The following is a 27,939-nucleotide window of genomic DNA, read 5'->3' as shown; positions in this document are numbered from 1 at the left end:
TGACCAAGGAGAGTGATGGAGTGCTGCATCAGATGACCTGGCCTCCACAATCACCCGACCTTTCCATATTCTTTATGACTTAGACTGCATGTCAAAACGTACGCAGAGAGAGGCAGAGATATCTGCATTTTAGTGGCTAGCCTTGGAGATCTTTGATATGAGTCAGGGGGTCTAATCTAAAAACTGTACATGACAAAGTTTATATAGACTCCATTCCCAAGCTCCACAGAAGCTTAGGATCTCCGAGGTGGTCGGGCTTAATATCGTTAAGTCTATCAATTCCTATTTGGAATTAATTATTTCCTGGACACCCATCAGGTAGATTTGGCTCAGACTGAGGTGTATGGTGCATTTTATTAACCCATGGCGAACTACAATAGTTCAATAGGTCTGTCTGTACATTGACATTCCCCGTCGTTGCACAGTGATGATGTCAACACTGTGCGCGAGAGCAGGAAGAGTAGAGGCAGAGTAAGATGAAGCTGTCGATGAGGAGAATGCCATAGAAACACCTTTGGGTGTGTAGACTTCTGCCTCTCTGGAAGCGTGTCAATAACACAGCCAGTAGCAGGAAGAAGGTGGCTATGTTTAAGATTAGGAATAGTCTGATATAAGAGGCTGCGTTTGACAGACTGTCACTCTTGGCTGTCGCTGACATGTGGACCTCCTTGAACTTGCGACCCTTCACAAAGCCACCCTTCCTGCCTTTATTTGAGTCTCCATAATCCATAAACGCCCTGGAGTCTCCATCTTCCTCTGAGCTCTCCTCAATAATTCGCTTTGTGCTCTTCGATCTCTCCTTCTTCTCACTCACCTCGATCTGTGCAAAGATGTCAGGCAGGCTCTCTGAGAGCTCTTTCCCAAGGTTCCCCAAGGCTTTCTTGGCCCCCTTCCCTTTGCCCTGTTTCTTAGTCAGAGCAAACATTTTCTCGATGGCCTCCTCTGTCTTCTTCTTGTCTGAGAACTGTAGGAGGCGCTCAGCTGTCTTGCGGAAGCTGGCCGTGTTGAGTACCCTGCCCAGGATGTGTCTCTCCAGCTGCTGGAAAACAGGCTTGGCATGCTGGAGGTTGTCCTCTACTACGTTGACATACTCCTCCACCTCCTCTGGCGTGTCGTTCAGCACTCCTGCTGCTTTCTCAAACACAATCTTCTTCTGGTCCACCAGTACCATGGCGAACAGAGGCTTGTTGGTCACCTCTCCTGTCAGAAGGTAGATGGTGTAGGTGTGCTCGTTGGTGGCCAGGTAAATATCCACCCTATTAGCATCAGCACGCAGGCTAAAGCTCTGCACGTCCACCCCCGGCCCAAAGAAGATATAGGCTACCCTGGTGTGTGGGTACCTCAGTGGCATTGTCACATTCACATAGTTAGAGCCATTATAGGGGTAACCACGTGGATAGTTCCAGTACCCCAAGACCCCTTTCTCACTGAAGCCCCTGTCATCCATCCAGAACATTTTATACGGGTCTTCACCGTGTCTGACAAAGGCTCCGTGCACACCATCTATTTTGGCTTCCTGAAAGGACAGGTCCGTGTTGTGGAAGAAGGCACTCATGGCCCTGGTTGGGCTGTCTGTCTCCAGATGGATATGATCCACTAGGACCAGCAGCTGGGGGTGCAGGAGCAGCAGGTTCCTCTGGAAGCTCCTGATCTTCAGGTCAGGGTTGTAGGCCGACTGGCCCTCCCCACGGATGAACACCATCCCCTGCCTCTCCAGAGCCGCCTCCACCCTGCCCTGGGCGTCCGCCGCCAGCCCCACCTTGTACTTCAGCCACTTAGAGTCACAGGCCTCGGTGACCTGACCTTCCCATGGCTTGAAGCAGCTCCTTGAGACAGCTGGGGAGAACAGCACTGCGTTGTTGAGGAAGGTATACTTGGGCCCGTACAGAGCCTCCGTGATAAAAGGAACACCATTAGGGGCGAACGTAAAGGTGTTCTGGTCAGGGTGCTCATGTCCAGCGTTAAAGTTCCGCCACCCTTTGATCCAGTCTTTGTACTTGTTCCTGTGAACGATGTCAAATATGGCCTGTCCACCCAGCTTCCCCGACTTGAAAGAGAGGAAGGTGTGGTTGGTGTCTGCGGGTAAAGCACTTCCATACGTGACGACCCCCCAGTCCTCAAAGTAGTGGAGTTGGGATGTACCGAAGTCTGCAGGAGCCCTGGGAGTCAGACTTGGATCATACCTGCAGAATTGAAAAACAACATATTAATTTCATACATACAAATTAAGCTGCTCAAAATGCTATTTAACATTCAGAATGGAGTAAATTATTTAATTATCAGTATGATAATAAACTGTAGGTCTAAATCCATACAATACAGCACATTTAACAGTACAACTAAACCAACAGACAAGAGCGAAAGAGAGAGAGTGACTCAGTCTCACCAGATGAACTCTGTGTGCAGTGTGCACCATCTCTGTCCCTTCCCGGCCTGTCCTGGCCCCTCCAACACCCGGTTCTGATGGATCAGTTCAGCCAGCCAGTTCCCGCTGCCGTTCCTCATCACGTATCGGTCCAGGAACACCAACTGGCTCTCAGGCCCGTAGAACCAATTGTAGTTGGAATCTGCTACGGCTACAGTCCTCTGGAACCCTGGTGAGATGGAACAGGCCAGGGCCAAGATCCATATGGATTATTTTACAGTTAAAATATAGGAGGAGGCAACTGCAATAGTGACTTTTCATAGTGGTTTGTTAGAGAAATATTGAATGTTATTATCATAAAACTCTTACAAATTTGAAGTGACCGCTACATACTGATCAGTCCAAGGTCCAGTTTGGTTGTACAAACAATATACCTTCTTATGATTCAATCTTGAGTAGTCTACAAAATGTAAGTAATATGGTACATGTTGTATAGATATATAGTGCATTCAGAAAGTATTCATACCCTTTGACTTTTTCACCAATCACCAATGACAGTGATAACAGCTGAGTCTTTCTGGTTAAGTCTCTAAGAGCTTTCCACACCTGGTTTGTACAATATTTGCACATTATTATTTAAAAAATTCTTCAAACTGTGAAAACAGACATTTTCAAGTCTTGCCATATATTTTCAAGCCGATTTAAGTCAAAACTGGAACTAGGCTACTCAGGAACGTTCAATGTCGTCTTGCTAAGCAACTCCAGTGTATATTTAAGCAATAAGGCCCGAGGTGGTGTGGTATATGGCCAATATACCACGGCTAAGAGCTGTTCTTAGGCACGTAGCAACGTGGAGTTCCTGGACACAGCCCTTAGTCGTGGTATATTGGCCATATATCACAAACCCCTGAGGTGCCTTATTGCTATTATAAACTGGTTACCAATGTAATTAGAGCAGTAAAAATAAATGTTTTATCATACCCATGGTATACCCGTGATATACCACGGCTGTCAGCCAATCAGCATACAGGGCTCGAACCACCCATTTTATAATTGGTCTTGTGTTTTAGGTTATTGTCCTACTAAAAGGTGAATTTCATCTCCAAGTGTCTGGTGTCTGGTGGAAAGCAGACTGAACAATATTTTCCTCTAGGATTTTGCCTGTGCTTAGCTCCATTCTGTTTATTTTTATCTTGGAAAACTCCCCAGTCCTTAACGATTACAAGCATACCCATAACATGATGCAGCCACCACTATGCAAAAAAATGTGGAGAGTGGTACTCAGTAATGTGTTGTATTGGATTTGCTCCAAACATAACACATTGTATTCAGGACAAAAAGTAAATTGCTTTGCCACATTTGTTTCAGTATTACTTTAGTGCCTTGTTGCAAACAGGATGCATGTTTTGGAATATTGTTTATTTTGTACAGTTTTCCTTCTTTTCGCTCTATCAATTAGGTTAGTATTGTGGAGTAACTACAGCATTGTTGATCCATCCTCAGTTTTCTCCTATCACAGTCATTAAACTCTGTAACTGTTTTAAAGTCACCATTGGCCTCATGGTGAAATCACTGAGCGGTTTCCTTCCTCTCCGGCAACTGAGTTAGGAAGGACGCCTGCATCTTTGTATTGACTGGGTGTATTGATACACCATCCAAAGTGTCATTAATTACTTCACCATGCTCAAAGGGATATTCAATGTCTGCTTTTTTACCCATCTACAAACAGGTGCCCTTCTTTACTAGGCACTGGAAAACCTCCCTGGTCTTTGTGGATAAATCTGGGTTTGAAATTCACTGCTCGACTAAGCGACCTTACAGATAATTGTATGTGTGTGGTACAGAGATCAGGTAGTTCTTCAAAAATCATGTTAAACACTATTATTGCTAAACGTTTACTCCTAAACTTATTTAGGCTTGCCATTACAAATTATGTTTTTAGAAATGTTTACAAATTAATAAAAAATGAAGCTGAAATGTCTTGAGTCGATTAGTATTCATACTTATTGTGTAAAGACAGACTACAGGGAGTGAACGTTTAATAAATAATGTACATGAAACAAAACCCGGACAGCGTCTGGACAGGGGAAACATAATGACATTAATGCTGACACTGGGATCAAACTGAGAAACAGACAGATATAGGAGGGGCAATCAACAAAGTAATGGAGTCCAGGTGAGTCCAAATACGCGCTGGTGCGCGTAACGATGGTGACAGGTGTGCGTAAGGATGGGCAGCCTGGCGCCCCTGAGCACCAGGGAGGGGGAGCAGGCATGACATATTGACTGAAGACATTTCAGCTTTGAATTTTTTATTAATTTGTAAACATTTATAAAAACATTATTCCACTTTGACATTATGGGTTATTATGTGTAGGCCAGTGACACAAAATTTCAATTTAATAACATTTTTATTCAGACTGTAACACAACAAAATGTCAAAAAAAGTCAAGGGTTTTGAATACCTTCTGAAGGCATTGTAGAATCTTAATTTAAGACAGTTTGCTACAGCAGGAAAATAATCCTGCAGCAACAGGAAATGTGAATTATTATGTGGATTATAATTAATGGAAATTTTTTATACATTTGTATAAAAACATAGAAGCCTTTGTTAAACCTCAAATACACTATAAATCTTACATATGTAGCTTCAACAGAATTTTTCCATTTTTAACACAAATGTCAAAAATGCATGGCATGCCATGTCCTAAAAGGGAAAGAGAAACTACAGGCCCTGTTGAAATTAGCATCTCCCTAGCTTTATTGCTGAAGCCATTTCCCCAAAACACACGGTTCCCATACATTTAGCTTACTCTCAGGATCTAAGAAGAATGGCAGTTTGGCTTGAAAAGGTATCTTAAAACCTAGCAACCAGTAGTAAATATTTAACCACAATAAATTGTTTATAAGCCAAAAACAACAACAGCAATAACCAAAATCAGACAGTGCACTGTCACACCCTGATCTGTTTCACCTGTCTTGTGCTTGTCTCCACCCCCTACCAGGTGTCTCCCAGTTGTCCCAGTTATCTCCTGTGTATTTATACCTTTGTTTTCTGTTTGTCTGTGCCAGTTTGTATTGTCTTGTCAGGTCTACCAGCGTGTTTCCTGGTTCGCCTGCTCTCAATTTTGTTTTTCTAGTCTTGCCGGATCTGACCTATCTGCCTGTCCTGAGCCTGCCTGCCGTTCTGTCCCTGTTTGACCCTGCCTTGTATTACGAACCTCAACCTGCCCTTTGCCTGCCCCTTTGTAAAATACTTTGGTGTAAAGTACTTAAAGTTGAAGTCGGAAGTTTACATACACTTAGGTTGGAGTCATTAAACTCATTTTTCAACCACTCCACAAATTTATTGTGAACAAACTATAGTTTTGGCAAGTCGGTTAGGACATCTACTTTGTGCATGACACAAGTAATCTTTTCAACAATTGTTTACAGACAAATTATTTCACTTATCTGTATCACAATTCCAGTAGGTCAGAAGTTTACATACACTAAGTTGTCTGTGCCTTTAAACAGCTTGGAAAATTCCAGAAAATGCTTTAGAAACTTCTGATAGGCTAATTGACATCATTTGAGTCAATTGGAGGTTTACCTGTGGATGTATTGCAAGGCCTACCTTCAAACTCGGTGCCTCTTTGCTTGACATCATGGGAAAATTTTAATAAATCAGCCAAGACCTTAGAAATAAATTGTAGACCTCCACAAATCTGGTTCATCCTTGGGAGCAATTTCCAAACGCCTGAAGGTACCACGTTCATCTGTACAAACAATAGTATGCAAGTATTAACACCATGGGACCACGCAGCCGTCAAACCGCACAGGAAGGAGACGCATTCTGTCTCCTAGAGATGAATGTATGTTGCGAAAAGTGCAAATCAATGTGCGAATCAAATCAATGTGCGAAAAGTGCAAATCAATACCAGAACAACAGCAAAGGACCTTGTGAAGATGCTGGAGGAAACAGGTACAAAAGTATCTATATCCACAGTAAAACAAGTCCTATATCAACATAACTTGAAAGGCCGCTCAGCAAGGAAGAATCCACTGCTCCAAAACCACCATAAAAAAGACAGACTACGGTTTGCAACTACACATGGAGACAAAGATCGTACTTTTTGGAGAAATGTCCTCTGGTCTGATGAAACAGAAATAGAACTGTTTGGCCATAATGACCATCGTTATGTTTGGAGGAAAAAGGGGGAGGCTTGCAAACTGAATAACACCATCCCAACCGTGAAGCACGGGGGTGGCAGCATCATGTTGTGGGGGTGCTTTGCTGCAGGAGGGACTGGTGCACTTCACAAAATAGATGGCATCATGAGGTTGGAAAATTTTGTGGATATATTGAAGCAACATCTCAAGACATCAGTCAGGAAGTTAAAGCTTGGTTGTAAATGGGCCTTCCAAATGGACAATGACCCCAAGCATACTTCCAAAGTTGTGGCAAAATGGCTTAAGGACAACAAAGTCAAGGTTTCAGAGTGGCCATCATAAAGCCCTGACCTCAATCCCATAGAAAATTTGTGGGCAGAACTGAAAAAGTGTGTGCGAGCAAGGAGGCCTACAAACCTGATTCAGTTACACCAGCTCTGTCAGGAGGAATGTGCCAAAATTCACCCAACTAATTGTGGGAAGGTTGTGGAAGGCTATTTGAAACATTTGACCCAAGTTAAACAATTTAAAGGCTATGCTACCAAATACTAATTGAGTGTATGTAAACGTCTGACCCATTGGGAATGTGATGAAAGAAATAAAATGTCAAATAAATAATGCTCTCTACTATTATTCTGACATAAGATGGTAGACGGAACTTAGGCGTAACAAACACAAGTCCAACATTTATCGGAAACTGTTAAACTACCTGTTCACTACCCTCCTGCTCTCCGGGGATGTGCAACTCAATTCTGGGCCTAACATCACCGAGCCAGCGATACTCACCGGAGTGGAAAGCAGTGGATGGCCTTTGTCCAAGATGGACAAAGGGGGCGTTGTTGGGGCTGTGTTTCTGGACCTAAGGAAGGCTTTTGATACTGTTAACCATGAGGTTTTCATCACAAAATTGTCCAAGTTCAACTTTTCCCCCGATGCCTTGAGATGGATGAAATCATACCTTGAAGGCAGAACTCAGTGTGTCAGAGTGAGCAATGAGCTGTCGCCCACTCTTAGTTATGATGTGGGCGTGCCCCAAGGGTCAGTACTGGGGTCCCTCCTATTCAGCCTGTACATTGATGATCTGCCTTCTGTCTGTACTGGGTCTGAAGTTCAAATGTATGCAGATGATACAGTGATATCGGCGCATGCAAAGAGCAAACAACAAGCTGCACAAGAACTCACTACTGTAATGGTCCAGGTTACAAAGTGGCTCAGTGACTCGTGTTTGCATCTCAATGTGAAAAAAACTGTCTGCATGTTCTTCACAAAGAGGGCAACCGTTGCTACTGAGCCAGATGTCTATGTGTCAGGGGATAAGCTCCAGGTGGTATCTGATTTTAAGTACCTTGGCATCATACTTGATTCCAACCTCTCTTTTAAAAAGCAGGTGAAAACGGTAATTCAAATAACCAAATTCAACCTAGCTAACAAACAGGCTCTCAAAGTGCTTGATGGAAAGCCCAAAAGCCATCATCACTGTTACATCCTCAGAAAGCATGAGCTCCTGAGTTGGGAAAATCTTGTGCAATACACCGACGCATGTCTTGTATTCAAGATCCTAAATGGCCTGGCTCCCCCTCCACTCAGTATTTTTGTTAAACAGAAAACCCAAACATATGGCAGCAGATCCACAAGGTCTGCCATGAGAGGTGACTGTATATTTCCCTTAAGGAAAAGCACCTTTAGTCAATCTGCTTTCTCTGTGAGAGCTTCCCATGTCTGGAATACACTGCCATCAGACACACATAACTGCACCACCTATCACACTTTCACAAAAAACATGCAGACAGGGCTAAAGGCCAATCCGATTTGTGAACATAATCCCTAGCTGTGTATATGTCTGTAGCTTGTGAGGTGTGGAAACACTTTGTTGCTTTTATGGATTTTGTCTTGTTGCTTTTTGTGCTATGTTGTTCTGTCTGCATGCTATGTCTTGCTTGTCCTATGTTGCTCTGCGTGTGCTCACTGCTCATTGATTGTCTGTATTGTAATTGTTTTAATAACCTGCCCAGAGACTGCGGTTGAAAATTAGCTGGCTGGCTAAAACCGGCTCTTTAACTGAAACATTGATTAATGTGCACTGTCCCTGTAAAAATAAAATCAACTCAAACTCAAACATTTCACATTCTTAAAATAAAGTGGTGATCCTAACTGACCTAAGACAGGGAATTTATAATTACTAGGATTAAATGTCAAGAATTGTGAAAAACTGAGTTTAAATGTATTTGGCTAAGGTGTATGTAAACTTCCGACTTCAACTGTAAGTACAAATACTTTAAAGTATAACTTAAGTCGTTTTTTGAGGTATCTTTACTTTACTTTACTATTTCTATTTTTAACAACTTTTACTTTTACTCCACTACATTCCTAAAGAAAATTATTACTTTTTACTCCTTACATTTTCCCTGACACCCAAAAGTACTCGTTACATTTTGAATGCTTAACAGGACAGAAAAGGTTCAATTCACACACTTATCAAGAGAACATCCCTGGTCATCCCTACTGCCTCTGATTTGGCGGACTCACTTAACACAAATGCTTCATTTGTAAATTATGTCTGATTGTTGGAGTGTGCCCCTGACTATCCGTAATTTAAAAAAACTAGACAATTGTGCTGTCTGGTTTGCCATATACAAGGAATTTTACTTTTGATACTTAAGTATATTTTTGAAGTTCCATTTACTTTTGATACTTAAGTATATTTAAAATCAAATACCTTTAGACTTTTACTCAAGTAGTATTTTACTGGGTGACTTTCACTTTTACTTAAGGTATCTATACTTTTACTCAAGTATGACAATTGGGTATTTTTTCCACCACTGGTAAAATAAATATTCTGAGTATGAAACTATCCGCCTTCTGTGTCTGCATCTGGGTCACATCCTGAGCTGTGATAGTGCACAAGCGGTGTGATACTAGGTGTGTGTGTTTCCCATTCTGAAAGATCGTCTGTTTACAACACTCCTGCCGTGATGCAAAGCTAGATCTTGGACAAACAAATGCCCCATGTCAAATATTGTGGGAGTCCAAAACTAGATCTCCTAGAGCTGCTCAGCCCCAGTCACAATACAAAGTGTTGGGAGGGGGCCCTTCCTCCAGCACTGCCCTCCCCCTGACTTTCAGACAGTCAGCCAGAAAAGGAGAGGAGAGCAGAGGAGAGGGATCAGCACAGCTCTGACAGACCTCCAGGAAGCTATTAAGTGCACGCATGCATATCCCATATCAGGACAAATGAGTAGTTACACTCTCTAACATGGTGGTAATGCACTCAGGGGGTTTCATACATAATCTACTTAGAACTTGGAAAACATTGCCAAGAAGGACGCTGGCTGGATGCAGGGCCAGGACGGGTGCCTCAGCAGTTCACTAAAGCATTTATGAACACTTATTCACAGATTGTTGACTGGCACTGTATTTCCTTTAGAAAATGGTCTTGCTCCTTATACAATATCCATATGACCTTTTAATATATCACGTGATATCTAGACTAAATGCACAGTTAGAGGTAAAAAGTCGATCGAACCAAGCAACTTCTGCAAAGGGAAACATGAATTATGTTCTATGCAATTGAATGGCAGAGCAGAGCAGAGTATACAACATCAATTATTGTATTACCTGGCAGGATGGTCCTGTACATGAATGCAAAGTGTTTGTGGAGCCAGGGGTGGTCGAAGTGGCTGATGGAGAAGTGTCTCTGCACGAGGAACATATACTGGAATAGAGAGCGGGTGGTATAGGTACCGTAGGCCACGCCCTCGTACAGTGAGCCGTCCGTCACGTCCTGGAGGAGCACCATAGACTTCTCCATGATGGCCAGAACCTGCTTAGTCCACAGGTAGGCCTCCTGCAGATAACCTGGAACAGAACAGAGGAGAAACCAGGGTCAGCTTAGTGGGTGTGAGATAGATTGCTGTCAGCCACCTAAAGTGTTTGTTGTCATGACTTTAACTAAGTAACTAGGTGTAATATGTGGTCTCAACTGAGGTACTGTAGTTGTAAATGCAGTTAAAGCTACTCAGTTAGTCAAAATTCAGATTTCTTAATTTCCAGGAACTTCATACAGGAGCCTTAACTCACGTTATATGGAAAGCATGATACTATCATACCAGACTAATGTATAGCGTCTCTCTCTCTCTCTCTCTGGATCACACACAGAGTTTACTATGAGAAGAAGTGACCACATAAACACTCCAGCCACACTTCATTGAGGAATCCCAGTCCTTCACTGGTGCCTGGCAGCTACCTAGTGGACTGGCTCCAGCCACCCACTCACCGGTGCCCACAGCCCAGCCCCTGAGCCGGCGTCCACCCCTGTGTTTAGTTTGGGCTAGCAGATCAGTGGCCTACACAGAGCAGGTATTTACCATTAAACAGGAACTGCTGGCACACAAAGACCACATTTACACAAACAGCATCTCACTACACGAATGCCCACAGTCCGGTTCCATACTCCCAAGTCCACACACTGTTTGGACAGTTCTGCATTTTCCATTATTAGACAAGGGCATCATGTAGGAATTAATGAACCAACATTTTTTATATAATTACAATAGAATATAAAAAAATACATAGAATTAAATCAAGTCAGGGGAATATCCAAACTAATCTGATTAATTTTATAAAGTCAAAAGATCCAATAATCTTAATGACCAGTAAGAAATTCTACCACCCATGGCTCAATCACATCACGTACAGTAACACTGTGCTCTAGCCATGAACTCCACAATCGATCTGGAGCCTAATGATGTGCCTCAGTTTACCTAATGACTGGCTGAGTGGATAATGCTGCTGTCATGCTGGGGCCTTATCTATGGCTTCTCTTCAGCCATGCTGTTAGTGATGTTACTGGCTCTGGAGCCCTCATCAGTACACATTAGTTGCCCACACCATGACGCTGTGGTTCGCAGGAATGTGGGAGGTCAAGGGATTTACTATTTATATGGTGCCATTTGACTTGCCTTCTACTCCTTTGAGTTTTTTTTTATTAATTATGATTTGATGAGCCATTAAAAGAGAAGTTCTCTTTTTTACAACCAAATCTCTATTTTTGATTTCAATGGCATGTTCTAGAAGGGTCCAAACACCTCTTTTGTGATTTGACATGTTTTAGAGAAACTTACCCCAAACAGCAAATCACTTCCTCATCCTCATTGTGTAGTATGGGGGCCCTAAAAAACATGAACAAAATAAAAAATAAAACACCTCAAAACATCCTTTTAGAAACAGAAAAGCTCTCAGTATTGTGATGCAGGTCTTTAGATGTTGTACACATGAAGTTGTGTCATTCTGAACTTTATCCACAACGTTATATGCCCTTTCCCGCAACTCGAGCCGTCTCGAGCGGTTCCATTTTCTGTGTAGCCTGCTGCTATAGGTAACTGCCGAAATAAAGGAAACACCAACATATAGTGTCTTAATAGGGTGTTGGGCCACGACATGCCAGAACAGCTTCAATGCACCTTGGCAAAGATTCTACAAGTGTCTGGAACTTCCTGTGTGGAAGTACCCCATGCTTTCAATATACTTTGTATCACTCGTTTACTCAAGTGTTTCTTTACTTTTGGCAGTTACCTGTAAAATGGACGGAGATGTATCGCTCGAGACACAACAAAATAGAAAATAACGTTGCGGATAAAGTTCAGAATTACACAATTTAATGTGTACAACATCTAAAGACCTACATCACAATAGTGAGAGCTTTGCCGTTTCTAAAAGGATGTATTTGGGTGTTTTCTTGGAGCCTTTGTTCATGTCTTTTGGGGATTTGCTGTTCGGGGAAAGTTTCTCTAAATTTGTGAAATCACAAAAAAGGTGTCTGGACCCAGTTGAGGAAAATTCCTGAAGCCTCTTATTTCATTTCCAAGAATGAACAAAGAATGATTTCTAAGAATGAAATAACCAAATATGACATAGGTTAAATACAATGATAGTGGGCTGACAAGAGTTTCTGCTTCATTTATTGACATGATGCCAATCAAGTGGGTTTAGATTATACAAGGCGGGAGAAGGAACAAGTCTAGACAATTGCTTAAAGCTGAGAGTATTGGCAAAATCATTTTCCATACTGTACCCACCGGGCAAAGACGTCAGATCTACAGTACCAGTCAAAAGTTTGGACACACCTACTAATTCATGGGTTTTTCTTTATTTTTACTATTTTATACATTGTAGAATAATAGTGAAGACATCATAACTATGAAATAACACATATGGAATCATGTAGTAACCAAAAAAGTGTTTAACGAATCAAAATATATTTCAGATTTTAGACACTTCAAAGTAGCCAGCCTTTGTCTTGATGAAAGCCATGCTGGTTAAGTGTACCTTGAATTCTAAATAAATCACAGACAGTGTCACCAGCAAAGCACCCCCACACCATCACATCTCCTCCTCCATGTTTCACGGTGGAAACAACACATCCGGAGATCATCTGTTCACCTACCCTGCATCTCACAAAGACACAGCGGTTTGAACCAAAAATCTGAAATTTGGACTCATCAGACCAAAGGACAGATTTCCACCAGTCTAATGTCCATTGCTTGTGTTTCTTGGCCCAAGCAAGTCTCTTCTTCTTATTGGTGTCCTGGTGTAGTGGTTTCTTTGCAGCAATTCGACCATTAAGACCTGATTCACGCAGTCTCCTCTGAACAGTTGATGTTGAGATGTGGCTGTTACTTGAACTCCATGAAGAATTTATTTGGGCTGCAGTTATTTGAACTATGTGAAGCATTTATTTGTGCTGCAATTTTTGAGGCTGGTAACTCTAATGAACTTATCCTCTGCAGCAGAGGTAACTCTGGGTCTTCCTTTCCTGTGGCTGTCTTCTTGAGAGCCAGTTTCATCATAGCGCTTGATGGTTTTTAAGACTGCAGTTGAAGAAACTTTCAAAGTTCTTGACATTTTCTGGATTGACTGACCTTCATGTCTTAAAGTTTGATGGACTGTCATTTCTCTTCACTTATTTGAGCTGTTCTTGCCATAATATGGACTTGGTATTTTTCCAAATAGGGCTATCTTCTGTATACCAACACTACCTTGTCACAACACAACTGATTGGCTCAAACTCATTGAGAAATTCCACAAATTAACTTTTAACAAGGCACACCTGTTAATTGAAATGCATTCCAGGTGACTACCTCATGAAGCTGGTTGAGAGAATGCCAAGAGTGTGCAAAGCTGTCATCAAGGCAAAGGCTGGCTACTTTGAAGAATCTCAAATATAAAATATATTTTGATTTTGATTTGTTTAACACTTTTTGGTTACTACATGATTCCATATGTGTTATTTCATTGTTTTGATGTATTCACTACTATTCTACAATGTAGAAAATAGTAAAAATAAAGAAAAACCCTTGAATGAGTAGTTGTGTCCAACCTTTTGACTGGTACTTTACATACAATTTTATTTGACATCTGATAAAGTTCTCAACAAACTGTCAAAATGTAAACCAAACGTGTTGTTAATTCGTGTTTGAATATGATGTAAATTACATTGAAATAACGAGGGAACTAGGTCGACTCAACCCATTTTGCCCATAGGTTATACAGTATGTGTAAAATAGACACTTTTTCACAAATCAATCAAGTGTTCATGTATAACAGCTTTTGTTTAAGGAAGCAACACAATGTAGTCTGACTGTGGCTATGACTTTGAATGTCTCCCAGAGTCCCAACATTCGACACTAAATAATACAACTTGAGCACCTAGTGGTCGTAGCAGACAGGTGGATGATTCAGGTCTTAGGGTGAAATCCTGATGGTTAAGGACTGATGAACCCATGGTAAACTACTGCACACATGGCTGTCCAATTAGGATCCCACCACGGCAGACCAGCCGCCAAGCGTCAACATGCGGACACCGGAATGCACTGATCCCATATCAGATGCTGTCCTGCGATCTAGTCATCTGGTCCACTCTCTCCCCGTGACTCACCCTTTGGATAGAGCCCATACAATATCCCTTCTGATGATAAGACCATAATGTACACAGTAGCTATATGCTGAGATTAACTTTCTCATAGAGGTCTTAAGAGGTTTTATGCTTTGGACAGATATGTCTTCCTTTATTTTCAACAGATGGAGCCTATCCCATTCTTATAAATAAATGCTTCAAATGGGCTTTTTATGTCCCCTATAAAATAATACACATATTTTAAAGAGAGGTGCTGTATTCTTCCATAAATCTCAGTACTATAGACATGTGCAATACAATGGCTCTGAATTAAATGTGACATGAAGCCAATGTTTGCTAGGATTGATTTCTGGCAGAACCTTAGTGGCAAAGTTCCATTTCTTCACTGGGTTCTTGATAGAATAATATTTTCCTGTTATGTCATACTTTTGCACAGGGTATGAATGATAAATTCATGACAAAGGAATGCAGGAAGTGAATATGCACACAGTAAAATAATTATGCCAGAGTTCGGCCCCTAAATAAACTGGTCCAAGAATGAGCAAAGTAACGGTTATCTGCCTTTTCTCAATCTGCTATACCCTAAGCAAAAACTGTTAGTTAGTTAATTATGGCTGCAAGCCCGAGGTCGGTACACCTATGACAACATCCCCCACCCCCCCCACACTGATTAGCATCGCTAGCATAGCGTCACAATTAAATAGTAGCATCTAAATATCATTAAATCACAAGTCCAAGACACCAAATGAAAGATACAGATCTTGTGAATAAAGCCACCATTTCAGATTTTTAAAATGTTTTACAGGGAAGACAAAATATGTAAATCTATTAGCTAACCACGTTAGCAAAAGACACCATTTTTCTTTGTCCACCATTTTTTCTCTCCACCAGTAGCTATCACCAATTCGGCCAAATAAAGATATTGATAGCCACTAACCAAGAAAAAACCTCATCAGATGACAGTCTGATAACATATTTATTGTATAGGATAGGTTTTGTTAGAAAAATGTGCATATTTCAGGTATAAATCATAGTTTACAATTGCACCCACCATCACAACTCGACTAGAATAAATACACAGAGCAACGTGTATTACCTAATTACTAATCATAAAACATTTCTTAAAAATACACAGCTCACAGCAATGGAAAGACACAGATCTTGTGAATTCAGACAATATTTCAGATGTTCTAAGTGTTTTACAGCGAAAACACAATAAATCGTTATATTAGCATACCACATGTGCAAACGTTACCAGAGCATTGATTCTAGCCAAAGAGAGCGATAACGTAATCATCGCCAAAATATATTAATTTTTTCACTAACCTTCTCAGAATTCTTCCGATGACACTCCTGTAACATCATATTACAACATACATATAGAGTTTGTTCGAAAATGTGCATATTTAGCCACAAAAAACCGTGGTTATACAATGACAAAACTAGCAAAACTAGCCTGAAAATGTCGGGCGCCATATTTGACAGTGATCTTGTCTCATGATTAACTATTCATAAACTTGACTAAAAAAATATAAGTTGGACAGCTATCGAAAGACAAATTAGTTCTTAATGCAATCGCTGAATTACATTTCTAAAATTATCCTTACTGTGCAATACAGGGTTCGCCAAGCGAAGCTATACCAAAGAAAATGGCGGAATATGCGTTTAAAATTTTTCGACAGAACAACGATTTATCATCTTAAATATTTCTTACTATGAGGTGATCTTCCATCAGAATCTTGGGCAATGTATCCTTTCTTGGGTCTAATCTTCTTTTGGTCGAAAGATGTCCTCTTGTCCGTCGAAATGCCCACTAACGTTCGACCGGTACTGGAAACGTGCCCAAAGCTTCAAAGTGCATCACTAAGAATTGCCTCAAAATCGCACTAAACGGATATAAATTGCTATAAAACGGTTTAAATTAACTACCTTATGATGTCTTTAACACCTATAACGAGTAAAAACATGACCGGCGAAATATTACTGGCTAAACCCAAGCTTGGAAAGAGAGCAGGTCCAACGTCCATCGTGCGTCAGGCGCAGCAGGAAAAGAACGGTACATCCGGTCTTTGGCGTTTTATACAGGCCCTGATTGCGCAATCGACTCCATTCAAATTGTCACCTCTTACTGACATCTAGAGGAAGGCGTGGGCAGTGTTTGTATCCTCATAGGATTTACAGGGACTTTAAAACTGACCTGGGACCAGAGGCCAACATTTCTGAAATCTCACTCCATATCAGGAAAAGTGCTGTAGAATGAGTTCTGTTCCACTCAGAGACATAATTCAAACGGCTATAGAAACTAGAGAGTGTTTTCTATCCAATAATAACAATAATATGCATATTGTACGAGCAAGAATTGAGTACGAGGCCGTTTGAAATGGGCACCTTAAACAGAGCTACTCAATACTGCCCCTGCAGCCATAAAAAGTTAAGCTACCTTTTAACAATTTGCAGCTGTTCAAAAACATACAAGTGCAAAGTCAGCTTTAAACATTTATACAGTCAGTACATAGACCCCAGGCCATGACCAAATTATGTTTATTTCCAAGGTAACAGAAGAGTTAACAACCAAAGCTGCTGGACCAAACTCGGTTTTTCCTGGACTTGAAACAAAAAAGCTGATTCAAAACAAAAGGGGTACTATAATTCTCCAGTCTGCACCCCCCCCTCTCCTGCCCCCCCCCCCCCCCCCCCCCCTTTTCAACCCTCTGCTCAGTATCATAAACCAGACTCCAAGAAAAACCACGATGACCACAGTAATCTCCATAAGCCTGCTGTCATTTAGTTTGCATGACTCTCATTCTTTCTGTACCAGAAACACTTCCCTTGTAAACAAACCAAGATATACCATAGCACTGCTGGGGACAACAAGAACAACTTCACCTTCCTTTGGCCTCTCTGCCTCTCCGACTGAAACATCCAATAAAATACAACCAGGAAATTGAAAGCAAAACAATAGAAGGAACAGTTTTGAAATGAGCAGGAAATAATAAGGCCCTTTTTCAGACTTATGTTCCTTTCTTAAGTCTCTACTAAGAGAAACACTGGGAAAAGGTCAATCCAGAATGTTATGGAATTGTGTGGAGAGTCTCCGCTGGAGAAACAATTATGAGGGATTAAGTGCAGCTATGGAGAATAAACCGGGCTCACTGAATGGAAATTCCAGCCCAGAATGTTTGTCTACTCAGGGGCAGAGGGGGCTGCCTGGGAAGCCTCCACTGGATGAAACAATCTTACTCAAGTCATATGAAGCTGGACTGCAGCCATCCATTTAAGGCAAATGTGATTTCAAGTAACTCAGGAAGGATGTGACACAAGTTAACAAGAAGAGGCCACAGTATTCCAGGAACATGAATAGACTAAGTAGAAACTGACCAATCTACTGGATCTACACTGAGTGTACAACACATGCTCTTTCCATAGACTGACCAGGTGAATCCAGATGAAAGCTATGATCCCTTAATGATGTCACTTGCTATATCCTCTCCAATCAGTTTAGATGAAGGGGAGGAGACAGGTTAATTAAGTATTTTTAAGCCTTGAGACAATTGAGACATGGATTTAAGTGCCTTTGAACGGGGTATTGTAGTAGGTGCCAGAAACATTGGTTTGAATGGGTCAAGAACTGCATTGCTGCTGTTTTTTCACACTCACACCTGTGTGTATCAAGAATGGTCCACCACCAAAATGACATGATCTAGGTTACAGAGTAAAAACTGTAGGAACCCTCTGAAAGCTGATGATGTAATAATAAATGTGTTTGTGTTTAGCTGCACACACACACACACACACACACACACACACACACACACACACACACACACACACACACACACACACACACACACACACACACACACACACACACACACACACACACACACACACACACACACACACACACACACACACACACACACGTTCACAGTGCATGGACCAGATGTATTCACCCTGGGCCATGTAGACCAGGCTGCCAGTGAGGAGAGCCACACAGTTGGTGGGCTGGTGGTTGTGCAGGTACTGGAAGCCCCAGCCGCGGATGTAGGACTTCTCATACATGAAGCGCGTAGCATTACCGATCACCCGCAGGAAGCGCTCCTGCTGCACCTTGCTCAGGTACTCATACAGGAAGTCATAGGCTGTAGCGAAGCCAACCAGAGAGTGGGCTAGAGGAACCTCATCCCAAGGAGCATCTTTAACCAACCTGCAACACACAAAATGATTGATGAGTATAGTCCTCTGTGATAAATACGGATTTATATTGTGCCATTTCCTAACTTTGAAAGACTTAATACAATATGTAGTATCCTTACAAATAGTTTTGAATTAATTGAAATTCCTTTTTCACTCTAGCCCAAGCAAGGCAGGTGGAGCTTTCTCTTTGTCAACGCTTCAATAAGTGGTGAGTGCAGGAGTCAGGCGCAGAGAGCAGGGTAGTTCCAAAAGATGTGGATTTTTAATATTCCAAATACAACCAGAGAGACGGTCACGCCACACACACAAGGGCGCGTAAAGTCCCAGTCCAACAAACAGGACGAAACTGAGCAGGAACAGACACCACAAGAATAAACGAACACCACAAACAGAAAAACAAGCCCGCACAAAAGCCGGCGGGCCAACTGGGTTTAAATAGCCCACAACCAAACCTAAACATGAAACAGGTGCAACAAATCAGACACAACTAAATGAAACAGAAAAGGGGATCGGTGGCAGCTAGTAGGCCGGCGACGACGACCGCCGAGCGCCGCCCGAACAGGAAGAGGCACCATCTTCGGCAGGATTCGTGACACTCTTTTTATAAAACAACTAATTGACCGACATTTGTTCAATTATTTGAATTTCCATTTCGTTCATTTTTTTTCTGTGAGCGCAATGAGCAGTTTCTCTGGAGATAAATCAGATCAAGCTCGAACTGAGCAATGTAGTAGGCTTTCCAAAAGGCCAATATTCTACAAAGTTTAGTGTAGGACACATTAATTAACTAATGTGGAGTTTCTTGTCCCTATTATCCATTGTGCACCTACTTGTCTGAGCTAAGACTGATATTTAGTATTCAGCAGTCATAAAAGTATGCCTTATTTACTTTGAAAAACTGCTAAAATAGTGACTTTGTCAGACAGCAGCTCTATAGAGATGATGACTTGGAATTAAATAATAAAGTCATCAAATAGGCCTGAAATGTTTTTATATACACAAGAACTGAAATATTTTATTAAAGTGTGAATAAAGGATGGTTAATAAGTGATAAGCAGTAATGTGCAGTCACTACCATCATGGGATATTAACTTTTTTATTATCTGTTGTTACAGCATTCAACTCACATAAAGCATAGTGCATTTAATGTCTAAAAACATTATCAAAACCAAAATCGAAAACAGTGATTATTTTTTCATCGAACCAAAACCAAACTGATCTCAAAACAAACGATTCGCTCAGTACTATAAGCTCCAATAAAAACAGAAAAGTTTAACTACATATTCTTGAAAGTTAAATGTCATCAAAAGTGTAGACTTTAACTTATCTTTCTCAGGCCCATTTTCTGATTTGGCAAAGATCTAAATAGCTTTCAGTTCTTTTACCAAAAACATGCAAAACAGCATCTTCACTCATGCTTTAAAGTCCAACAACATATACTGCCTTTTAAAGTGATATATAGTACACTATGTGCAATTTCAAAAGTAGCTGGCACCTCATACATTTTGAATGCTGACTGAATTGTGTTTTTAAGAGCTACTAATTGTGAAATTGGCAAATTAGTCCTTACCCATGCGTTAATGTCATATAACACCTACGAAGTGTTCTTGAAAAGCTCTCTCTGTGTAATTATAGTAAAAATGACAGTAAAATGTGGCAGTAAAATAAAAATCCAAGAAGGAAATTGTATTTTGAGCAGTTACCATTAAAGTGCATGCCATGTAAATACATTTTCATTCCCATCTTGACAATCATTCTTCTCAGAACATATAAAAGAAATAGTAGAAATCTGTTCCACTCATCACATGGACCCATACACTTTACTCCGTGCCAAATATCAAAGAAGCTGCCATACTTTAAAATTTGATTTTTTATTCCAGCTCGGATGTGGCAGGGCTTGCAAACTATTACAGACTACAAAGGGAAACCCAGCCGCGAGATGCCCAGCGAGGCGATCCTACCAGACGGGCTAAAGGCCTTTTGTGCTCGCTTTGAGGCACGCAACACTGAAGCATGCATGAGAGCACCAGCTGTTCTGGACGACTGTGTGATCACTCTCTCCGTAGCCAATGTGAGCAAGACCTTTAAACAGGTCAACATTCACAAGGCCGCGGGGCCAGACATATTAACAGGACGTGTACTCAGAGCATGTGCGGACCAACTGACAAGTGTCTTAAACTGACATTTTCAACCTCTCCCTCACCAAGTCTGTAATACCTACATGTTTCAAACAGACCACCATAGTTCCTGTGCCCAAGAAAGCGAAGTTAACCTGCCTAAATGATTACCGCCCTGTAGCACTCACTTCGGTAGCCATGAAGTGCTTTGAAAGACGGGTCATGGCTCACATCAACACCATCATCCCGGAAACCCTAGACCCACTACAATTCACATCCCACCCCAACAGAACCACAGATGATGCAATCTCAATCGCACTCCACACTACCTTTCCCACCTGGACAAAAGGAGCACCTACGTGAGAATGCCTTTCATTGACTACAGCTCAGCGTTCAACACCATAGTACCCACAAAGCTAAGGACTCTGGGATTAAACACCTCCCTCTTCAACTGGATCCTGGACTTCCTGAGAGGGTAAGCAACAACACATTTGCCACGCTGATCCTCAAAACGGGGGCCTGTCAGAGCTACCCTCCTGTATTCCCTGTTCACCCACGACTGTGTGGCCAAGCCTGATCACCGACAACGATGAGACAGCCCATAGGGAGGAGGTCAGAGACCTGGCAGTGTGGTACCAGTACAACAACCTCTCCCTCAACGTGAGTAAGACAAAGGAGCTGATCGTGGACTACAGGAAAAGGAAGGCCTAACACGCCCCAATTACATCGATGGGGCTGTAGTGGAGCAGGTTGAGAGATTCAAGTTCCTTGGTGTCCACATCACCAACAAACTATCATGGTCCAAACACACCAAGACAGTCGTGAAGAGGGCACGACAATGCCTATTCTCCCTCAGTAGACTGAAAAGATTTGGCATGGGTCCCCAGATCCTCAAAAAGTTATACAGCTTCACCATCGAGACCATCCTGACCGGTTGCATCACTGCCTGGTATGGCAACTGCTCAGCATCCGACCGTAAGGCGCTACAGAGGGTAGTGCGTACGGCCCAGTACATCACAGCCATCCAGGACCTATTTACTAGGCGGGGTCCCAGGAAGGCCCAAAAAATTGTCAAAGACTCCAGTCACCCAAGTCATACACTGTTCTCTCTGCTACCGCATGGCAAGCGGTAGCAGAGAAATTACCTCGACTGACCTGTACCCCCTCACATTACCTCAGTACCGGTACCCCCTGTATTATTTTATTTTATAGTTATTTTATTGTGTCACTTTTTATAATTGTTTAAACTTTATTTAGTAAATATTTTCTTAACTCTATTTCTTGAACTGCATTGTTGGTTAAGGGCTTGTAAGTAAGCATTTTGCGGTAAATTTCAACTGTTGTATTCAGCGCATGTGACAAATACAATTTTATTTTATTTTATTCACACATATCAAAGATATGCAGCTACCCTCTGGCAGCATTTCTTCCATTTTATGTAACTAATACATTATTTCCATCTGTCAACGACTAGTTAAAATGTTTTTTTGATGACAGTCTTTGGTTCACAAACCAAGTTTAATGCACTGTTAAAGTATTTAGAATGAGTACTGCTGTACTGTACTGTATATTACATTACACCAAAGCACACAAGACATCTCTTCTGTGTGTTTACACATGGACTGCCTTAAAACAAACCAGGGACCAGAGTACGTCACAAGCTGGAGTTTACCGGTCGGAATATGGTTCTCCTCGACAAGTTGTCGGAGCCACTTTTATGGATCCCTGTGAGATTCAGAATTCAGAAACTATAGTAAATGTGTGGCTGAGGAGAGAACTCACATTGTATGTTGTTAAACTGGGAAAATGTGCTCAGTGGGTTATCATTTCTTAACTTGTGCCACGGACAAATTTTGTGAGAAGTATTGGCAAATTTGGACTAATCCTTCTGGTCAGTACCCATAAGAAAACCTTGTCTCTCCCTCTGAACGGGGTGGCTAGACGCAGCAGCTAAAGACTAAGTAGAGGATTTAAACAATGAGGCTGAGGTAATGCTTTTTTCTGAAAAAGGATTGAGAGATAAGGAGAAGGTGAAACTGGAAAAGGGAAGCCCTCTGACCATGAAGCTAAAAGCAAAGACGTTCTGAGAACGCAGGCACCATGACTCCAAAATTGGTTGCGACAGTGAAATGACTTGCCTCATATGTCAGAGACCCCTCCTTAACACTGAATTCCTTGGCTTGCGACGTGCAGAGAAAGCTTGTTATGAAGGACTTTATAAACTGTACTGTTAGTGAAAATATTAAAACCACAGAAGTTTCACAATCACAACCCTCACAGGAGGTCGGGGGTCATCTGAAGTACAGTACTGTAAGGGTTGGTTAAAATACAGAAACAACATGCTATCTCATAGGTGCCCTTGTCTTAGCCTATGATTTTTGTGCAACATAATGTGAACAAGTCTGCATGATAGCCTAGTACGGTTAAATAAATATCATATACTTTTGATTCAAATATAACATCATTCAGACTTTAAGCGATTCCCTTCTGATTCTGTAGACTGGGACCGCATTAGCACATCCTTTTGGTTGGGGGTGAACAATGTGAGATGCAGATGAGATTTCCCATGTAACCACTCAGAGTACCCCAGTCAAATGACTATCTCAGTCTCTGACCTCTAATCCAGAGCAGTAGTAGAGGCTGAAACCCTAGTCCTCCCATCCCACTGCACAAGGCCAGGCAGCTCAACATCGGAACATTTAATTTCCTTTCAACGGGGGCATGTTCAGCAATGAATTCGAACAGCTGCTAAACATATTTCCTGGACCACAGGCCCATCGGACCACAATGCATCTCTACTTGCAGGTCTGGCCATAAAGAAGGGGAGTAGGATTTGTCATGTATCCCCAGTGGGCACATGGTGATGTACAGAGGACAAATACATTGATTAAGCTGCATCTGTGCATTCTCCAAATATATCAGTATTGGTCATTGTAATGAGAAAAACATGTGAGAGTTTTTCTTACTGCAAAGGGTAGGCTAAGCATAAAACAATAGAGATCCCAAGGGAAGAACGGCTCAGTTTTCTGCAATTGAGAAGCAAGCAATTCACTCAGGGATTGAATTTGAGAATCTACTGTACACAGTAACTGTTCCCACGGGGGCTGAATTTGAGTAACTACTCAGAAACTGTTTCCACAGATTGTATCTCATATTTATTTTCCCTATAAGTAGGGATGATGTTCACAGACAATTGATTGCATTTAGGTTTGCTTTCTGCAGCAATATCTCGGATAAGAAGATGTACACAAAAATTTGGGAAAAACAAAGATAGAAAATATACCAACTAGGCTGAGCTGCCATCCTCTCCATGTAATCCTTGGCCAGGTCAAGGGCCCCGGCCCTGTGTGGGTAGAGCAGACAGAACATAGACAACACTCCCAGGTTGTTTCCATACACCTCGTTCCAGCGGGCGCTGAACTCTGCCGGGCTCCAGGAGGGCAGGTATTCCTCAGGGTGCTCCAGCATGGCCTCCCCCGCCTCGCGGATCCTTGCAGCCATCTCCTGGTGAGTCCCAGCCGCTGCTGCCTGCAACTCCTCCACCTCACCCTGGCCGAAAAACAGCATGGGGTGTCCATCGTAGTTCCCTCCCATGAAGGGTATCCCTCCAGTGGGGTCCGTCTCCTCTCCCATCCCCACCACTGGGGACACCAGGGGCCACAGTAGACTTATGAAGAACGCTGTGGGGGCCCCTCTGGTGTAGGTCCTCATCCTCACATCAGAGAGGGCACCGTGGCATTTCCAACAGAGCTCAGCTGAGGAGGAAAGGAAAGGGGAGAAGAAAATACTTTGAGAAAGCTAGCCAGCCATATTCTCTCTCTCGACTCCCCAGCCTTTTCATACAAAGGGTGCATTCCTTGAATAATTGGATACAGCTGCATTCCTGATCATTCTGGCTATCCTCTACTGTTTTGAAAGGTTATTAAACACTACAAAACCATAGCACTTGCTGTAGACTGTCACAATTGAAAGGAAAATTGAGCTCTCTGTTGTAAAAATGCAACTCTTATCTTTATGAGTAATCATAACAGACCCCCCCCTCCTCCTCCCCCATGTGTATCTTGAGAAGAGGTAGCAGTAATGTGTAAAGTGTGCTATGACATCTATTGTCGAGATGTGTGTTCATCGCTATGAATCCTGAGGCCTAGTTCATTCTTGTATTGACAGTATCTCAGGCAAGTCTAGCCATGTACACCCACATAGTCAGACACGCTGTCCTCAACACTCTAAAGGTCATAGAGTCCCCGATTGGTATTCTTATTCATCAGTTCTACTGGTTTGACTTAACCGATGACTAAGATGACATAGGTCAATTTGACACTATGGTAGTGCTAGTCATCTCTTCTCAGGAACATGGACGTACATTCCAGGACCTTACTCTTGGCACTTGTCAAACAGAAAACCATTTGGTGGTGATTTGAAGGTTGTCTAGAGAGTCTAGACACTGGCATGAATTGTCTGTTGTGTATTATGCTACACTATTTAGTGTTGCCTAGCAGTGTTCTGTTCGAGACCACCTTAAGTGAGACTGATTCAAGACCAAGACCGGAGCGAATTGAGTCTGAGACCGAGTCAAGACCGAGACCGGGAGGGGGACAAGAGGTTCGAGACTGAGCCAAGACCGAGACCAGAAAAATGTGAGTCCAATTCAAGACCATGACTGTAATTTTGTAAAATCGTCACCATGACAAGAGTTCAAAATGTCCAGTAGAACATATGGATTCTTTAGACAGAGAAAGACTAAGGATTTATAAAATAATACAAATAATAATTGTTATATTATTTTCAATGATGTTCTGATTAAATCTATTCCGTTTTTGTTAGAAAGGAAAGGGTTAACACTGTAGAGAAAAAAAGATCCAATCAGGATTTTTCTATGGTGGTCTCTGGAGAGATAAATCAGCCATTGGCTAGGCCATCAGAAGCTTGATAGAAGGCATCTGACATTCAATTGTATTTGGGCAACTTTTTTGAGTGACAGTGGAATCAACCAATCACATTGACCTGTAATGGGTTGGACCATTTTTACAAAAATGCATGGAATCGTATGCCTTCTCGAAGGCCAACAGGTCGCTGTGCAATAGCGAGCAACGGTTTAACTACCTAGCTTTTGTTGTAGGCTATTGTAGGCTAGTTTGCAGTGGCTGCAGCAGGTGTTATCGAAGAGGATGTTGATGCTAATTTGTTAGCATCTCCCTTTTAAACAATAACTTTCAACAAGAAGTTAAGTTTCAAATGATCATCATCAGGTGAGTGGAACTGTGTTTTTTATTGCAGCTCGCATGCTGTTGTTAGCCATCTCTTTGAAAATAACTTCACCTACATGACCAAAAGTATGTGGACGCTTGCTCATCGAACATCTCATTCCAAAATCATGGGCATCAACATGGAGTTGGTCCCCCCTTTGTTGCTATAACAGCCTCCACTCTTCTGGGAAGGCTTTCCACTAGATGTTGGAACATTGCTGCGGGGACATGCTTCCATTCAGCCACAAGAGCATTAGTTACAGTAGGTCGGGGACTGATGTTTGGCTCGCAGTCGGCGTTCCAATTTATCCCAAAGGTGGGGTTGATGGGGTTGAGGTCTGGGCTCTGTGCAGGACAGTCAAGTTCTTCCACACTGATCTCGACAAACCATTTCTGTATGGACCTCACTTTATGCACCGGGGCATTGTCATGAAATAGGAAAGGGCCTTCCCCTAACTGTTGCCACAAAGTTTAAAACACAGAATCGTCTAGAATATCATTCTAAGCGTTACGATTTCCCTTCACTGGAACTAAGGGGCCTAGCCCGAACCATGAAAAACAGCCCCATACCATTATTCCTATTCAGCCAAACTTTACAGTTGGCACTATGCATTTAGGCAGGTAGCGTTCCATTTCATGAAGCTCCCAATAAACAGTTATTGTGCTGACGTTACTTCCAGAGGCAGTTTGAAACTCTGTAGTGAGTGTTGCAGACTATTTTTAGTGCTACACGCTTCAGCAATCTCGTTCTGTGAGCTTGTGTGGCCTACCACTTAGTGGCTGTGCCGTTGGTGCTCCTAGACGTGTCCACTTCACAATAACAGTCCTTACAGTTGACAGGGGCAGCTCTAGCAGGGCAGAAATTTGATGAACTGACTTGTAATTACTGTAGAATAATGTGTCAATAATGTATTTTGGAAAGTATTCTATACTGCTCCATCACTAGAAAGTAATACAACAAACCCTAAACTCGTGTTTATATTTACAATGGCAATATTTATTAGGCAGCTCCACAGATCTTTCTTTACTTGGCTGTTCTCACCTCCTTACCTTGGATAGCCACTTTCAGGGCGCCAGCGTCTTAACTTGATACTTATATTAAAATACACCTTTGCCAAAGTGTCCCAGCTTTTTCATATTAGTAGTTTTCATAGGACATATAATTATATATTTTTATACCTAAACACACCTCTGAGAACATCCTACACATTTCCATTTGGTAGGCTATCGAATGTCATCAATCGAGTAACGTTACTATCCTTGTACGTGACTTTTGTCATCAGTGTCATATTAAGAAAACTATTGAGTTAATTATTTCGTTTTATATGTACATCTACTTAAATAAATAGTACTTTTCTTAGGTTTAATTAATTATTATTCTCACATTGGAAAAACGTTACACCTACTAGTACCACACCACATAATCTCAAAATAGGATTACGCGCAGATTGCGCACTGAAATGGACATTTTCCGATCAGTGAAGCCTTGGTGTAAAGAATGGTACACTGATTAAGATTAGCCTACCTGTCAAAACCAGTTGTTGTAAAATTGTAGTCCAGATTTGATACTCCTACCAGTCACTTCATAATAGAATCCCCGCGACATTCATCGATGCTTTGAATCTTTCAAGTGGTGAAAAAAAATTACCATTCTGCGTAAGGGGAGAAATTGCTGTTTTGAAGAGAACGTCATAAATTCTGTTGTATGAGGGGCAGTATGGGTAAGTGCCTAGAGAAGTGGGACGTGGGAGGGAGACCGAAAGTAATGATTGTACACACAAACAACCAGGTAGGCAGAACAGATTTATAGAATTGAAGGCAGGCAGCCAATAGTCTCAAATAGGTTTGAAACAGTCTATTCCAATTTGGTAATGATCTCTGACTGACACATTTTCAGAAATGTTTTATTTTTACTGTCAAGAAAACACACAAAGCACGAGAAAAGGCAGT

At 41.8% G+C, this 27,939-nt stretch overlaps 1 protein-coding gene across 1 annotated transcript; it reads right to left on the bottom strand.

Moving 5' to 3' along the window:
• LOC120023871 (dermatan-sulfate epimerase-like) lies at positions 1-27,714 on the bottom strand. Its single transcript, XM_038967971.1, has 6 exons — positions 27,515-27,714; positions 24,027-24,498; positions 18,383-18,636; positions 10,133-10,372; positions 2,387-2,594; positions 1-2,183 (listed from the first exon to the last, which is right to left on the bottom strand). Exons 2-6 carry the CDS (start codon positions 24,452-24,454, stop codon positions 434-436), a joined length of 2,880 nt encoding a protein of 959 aa, XP_038823899.1. The 5' UTR covers positions 24,455-24,498; positions 27,515-27,714; the 3' UTR covers positions 1-433.
• Between the last annotated feature and the right edge of the window lie 225 nt (positions 27,715-27,939).

This window comes from Salvelinus namaycush, chromosome 29 (assembly GCF_016432855.1).
Source record: "Salvelinus namaycush isolate Seneca chromosome 29, SaNama_1.0, whole genome shotgun sequence".
Classification (NCBI taxonomy): domain Eukaryota; kingdom Metazoa; phylum Chordata; class Actinopteri; order Salmoniformes; family Salmonidae; genus Salvelinus; species Salvelinus namaycush.
This window is presented reverse-complemented; position numbering and strand designations above follow the sequence as displayed.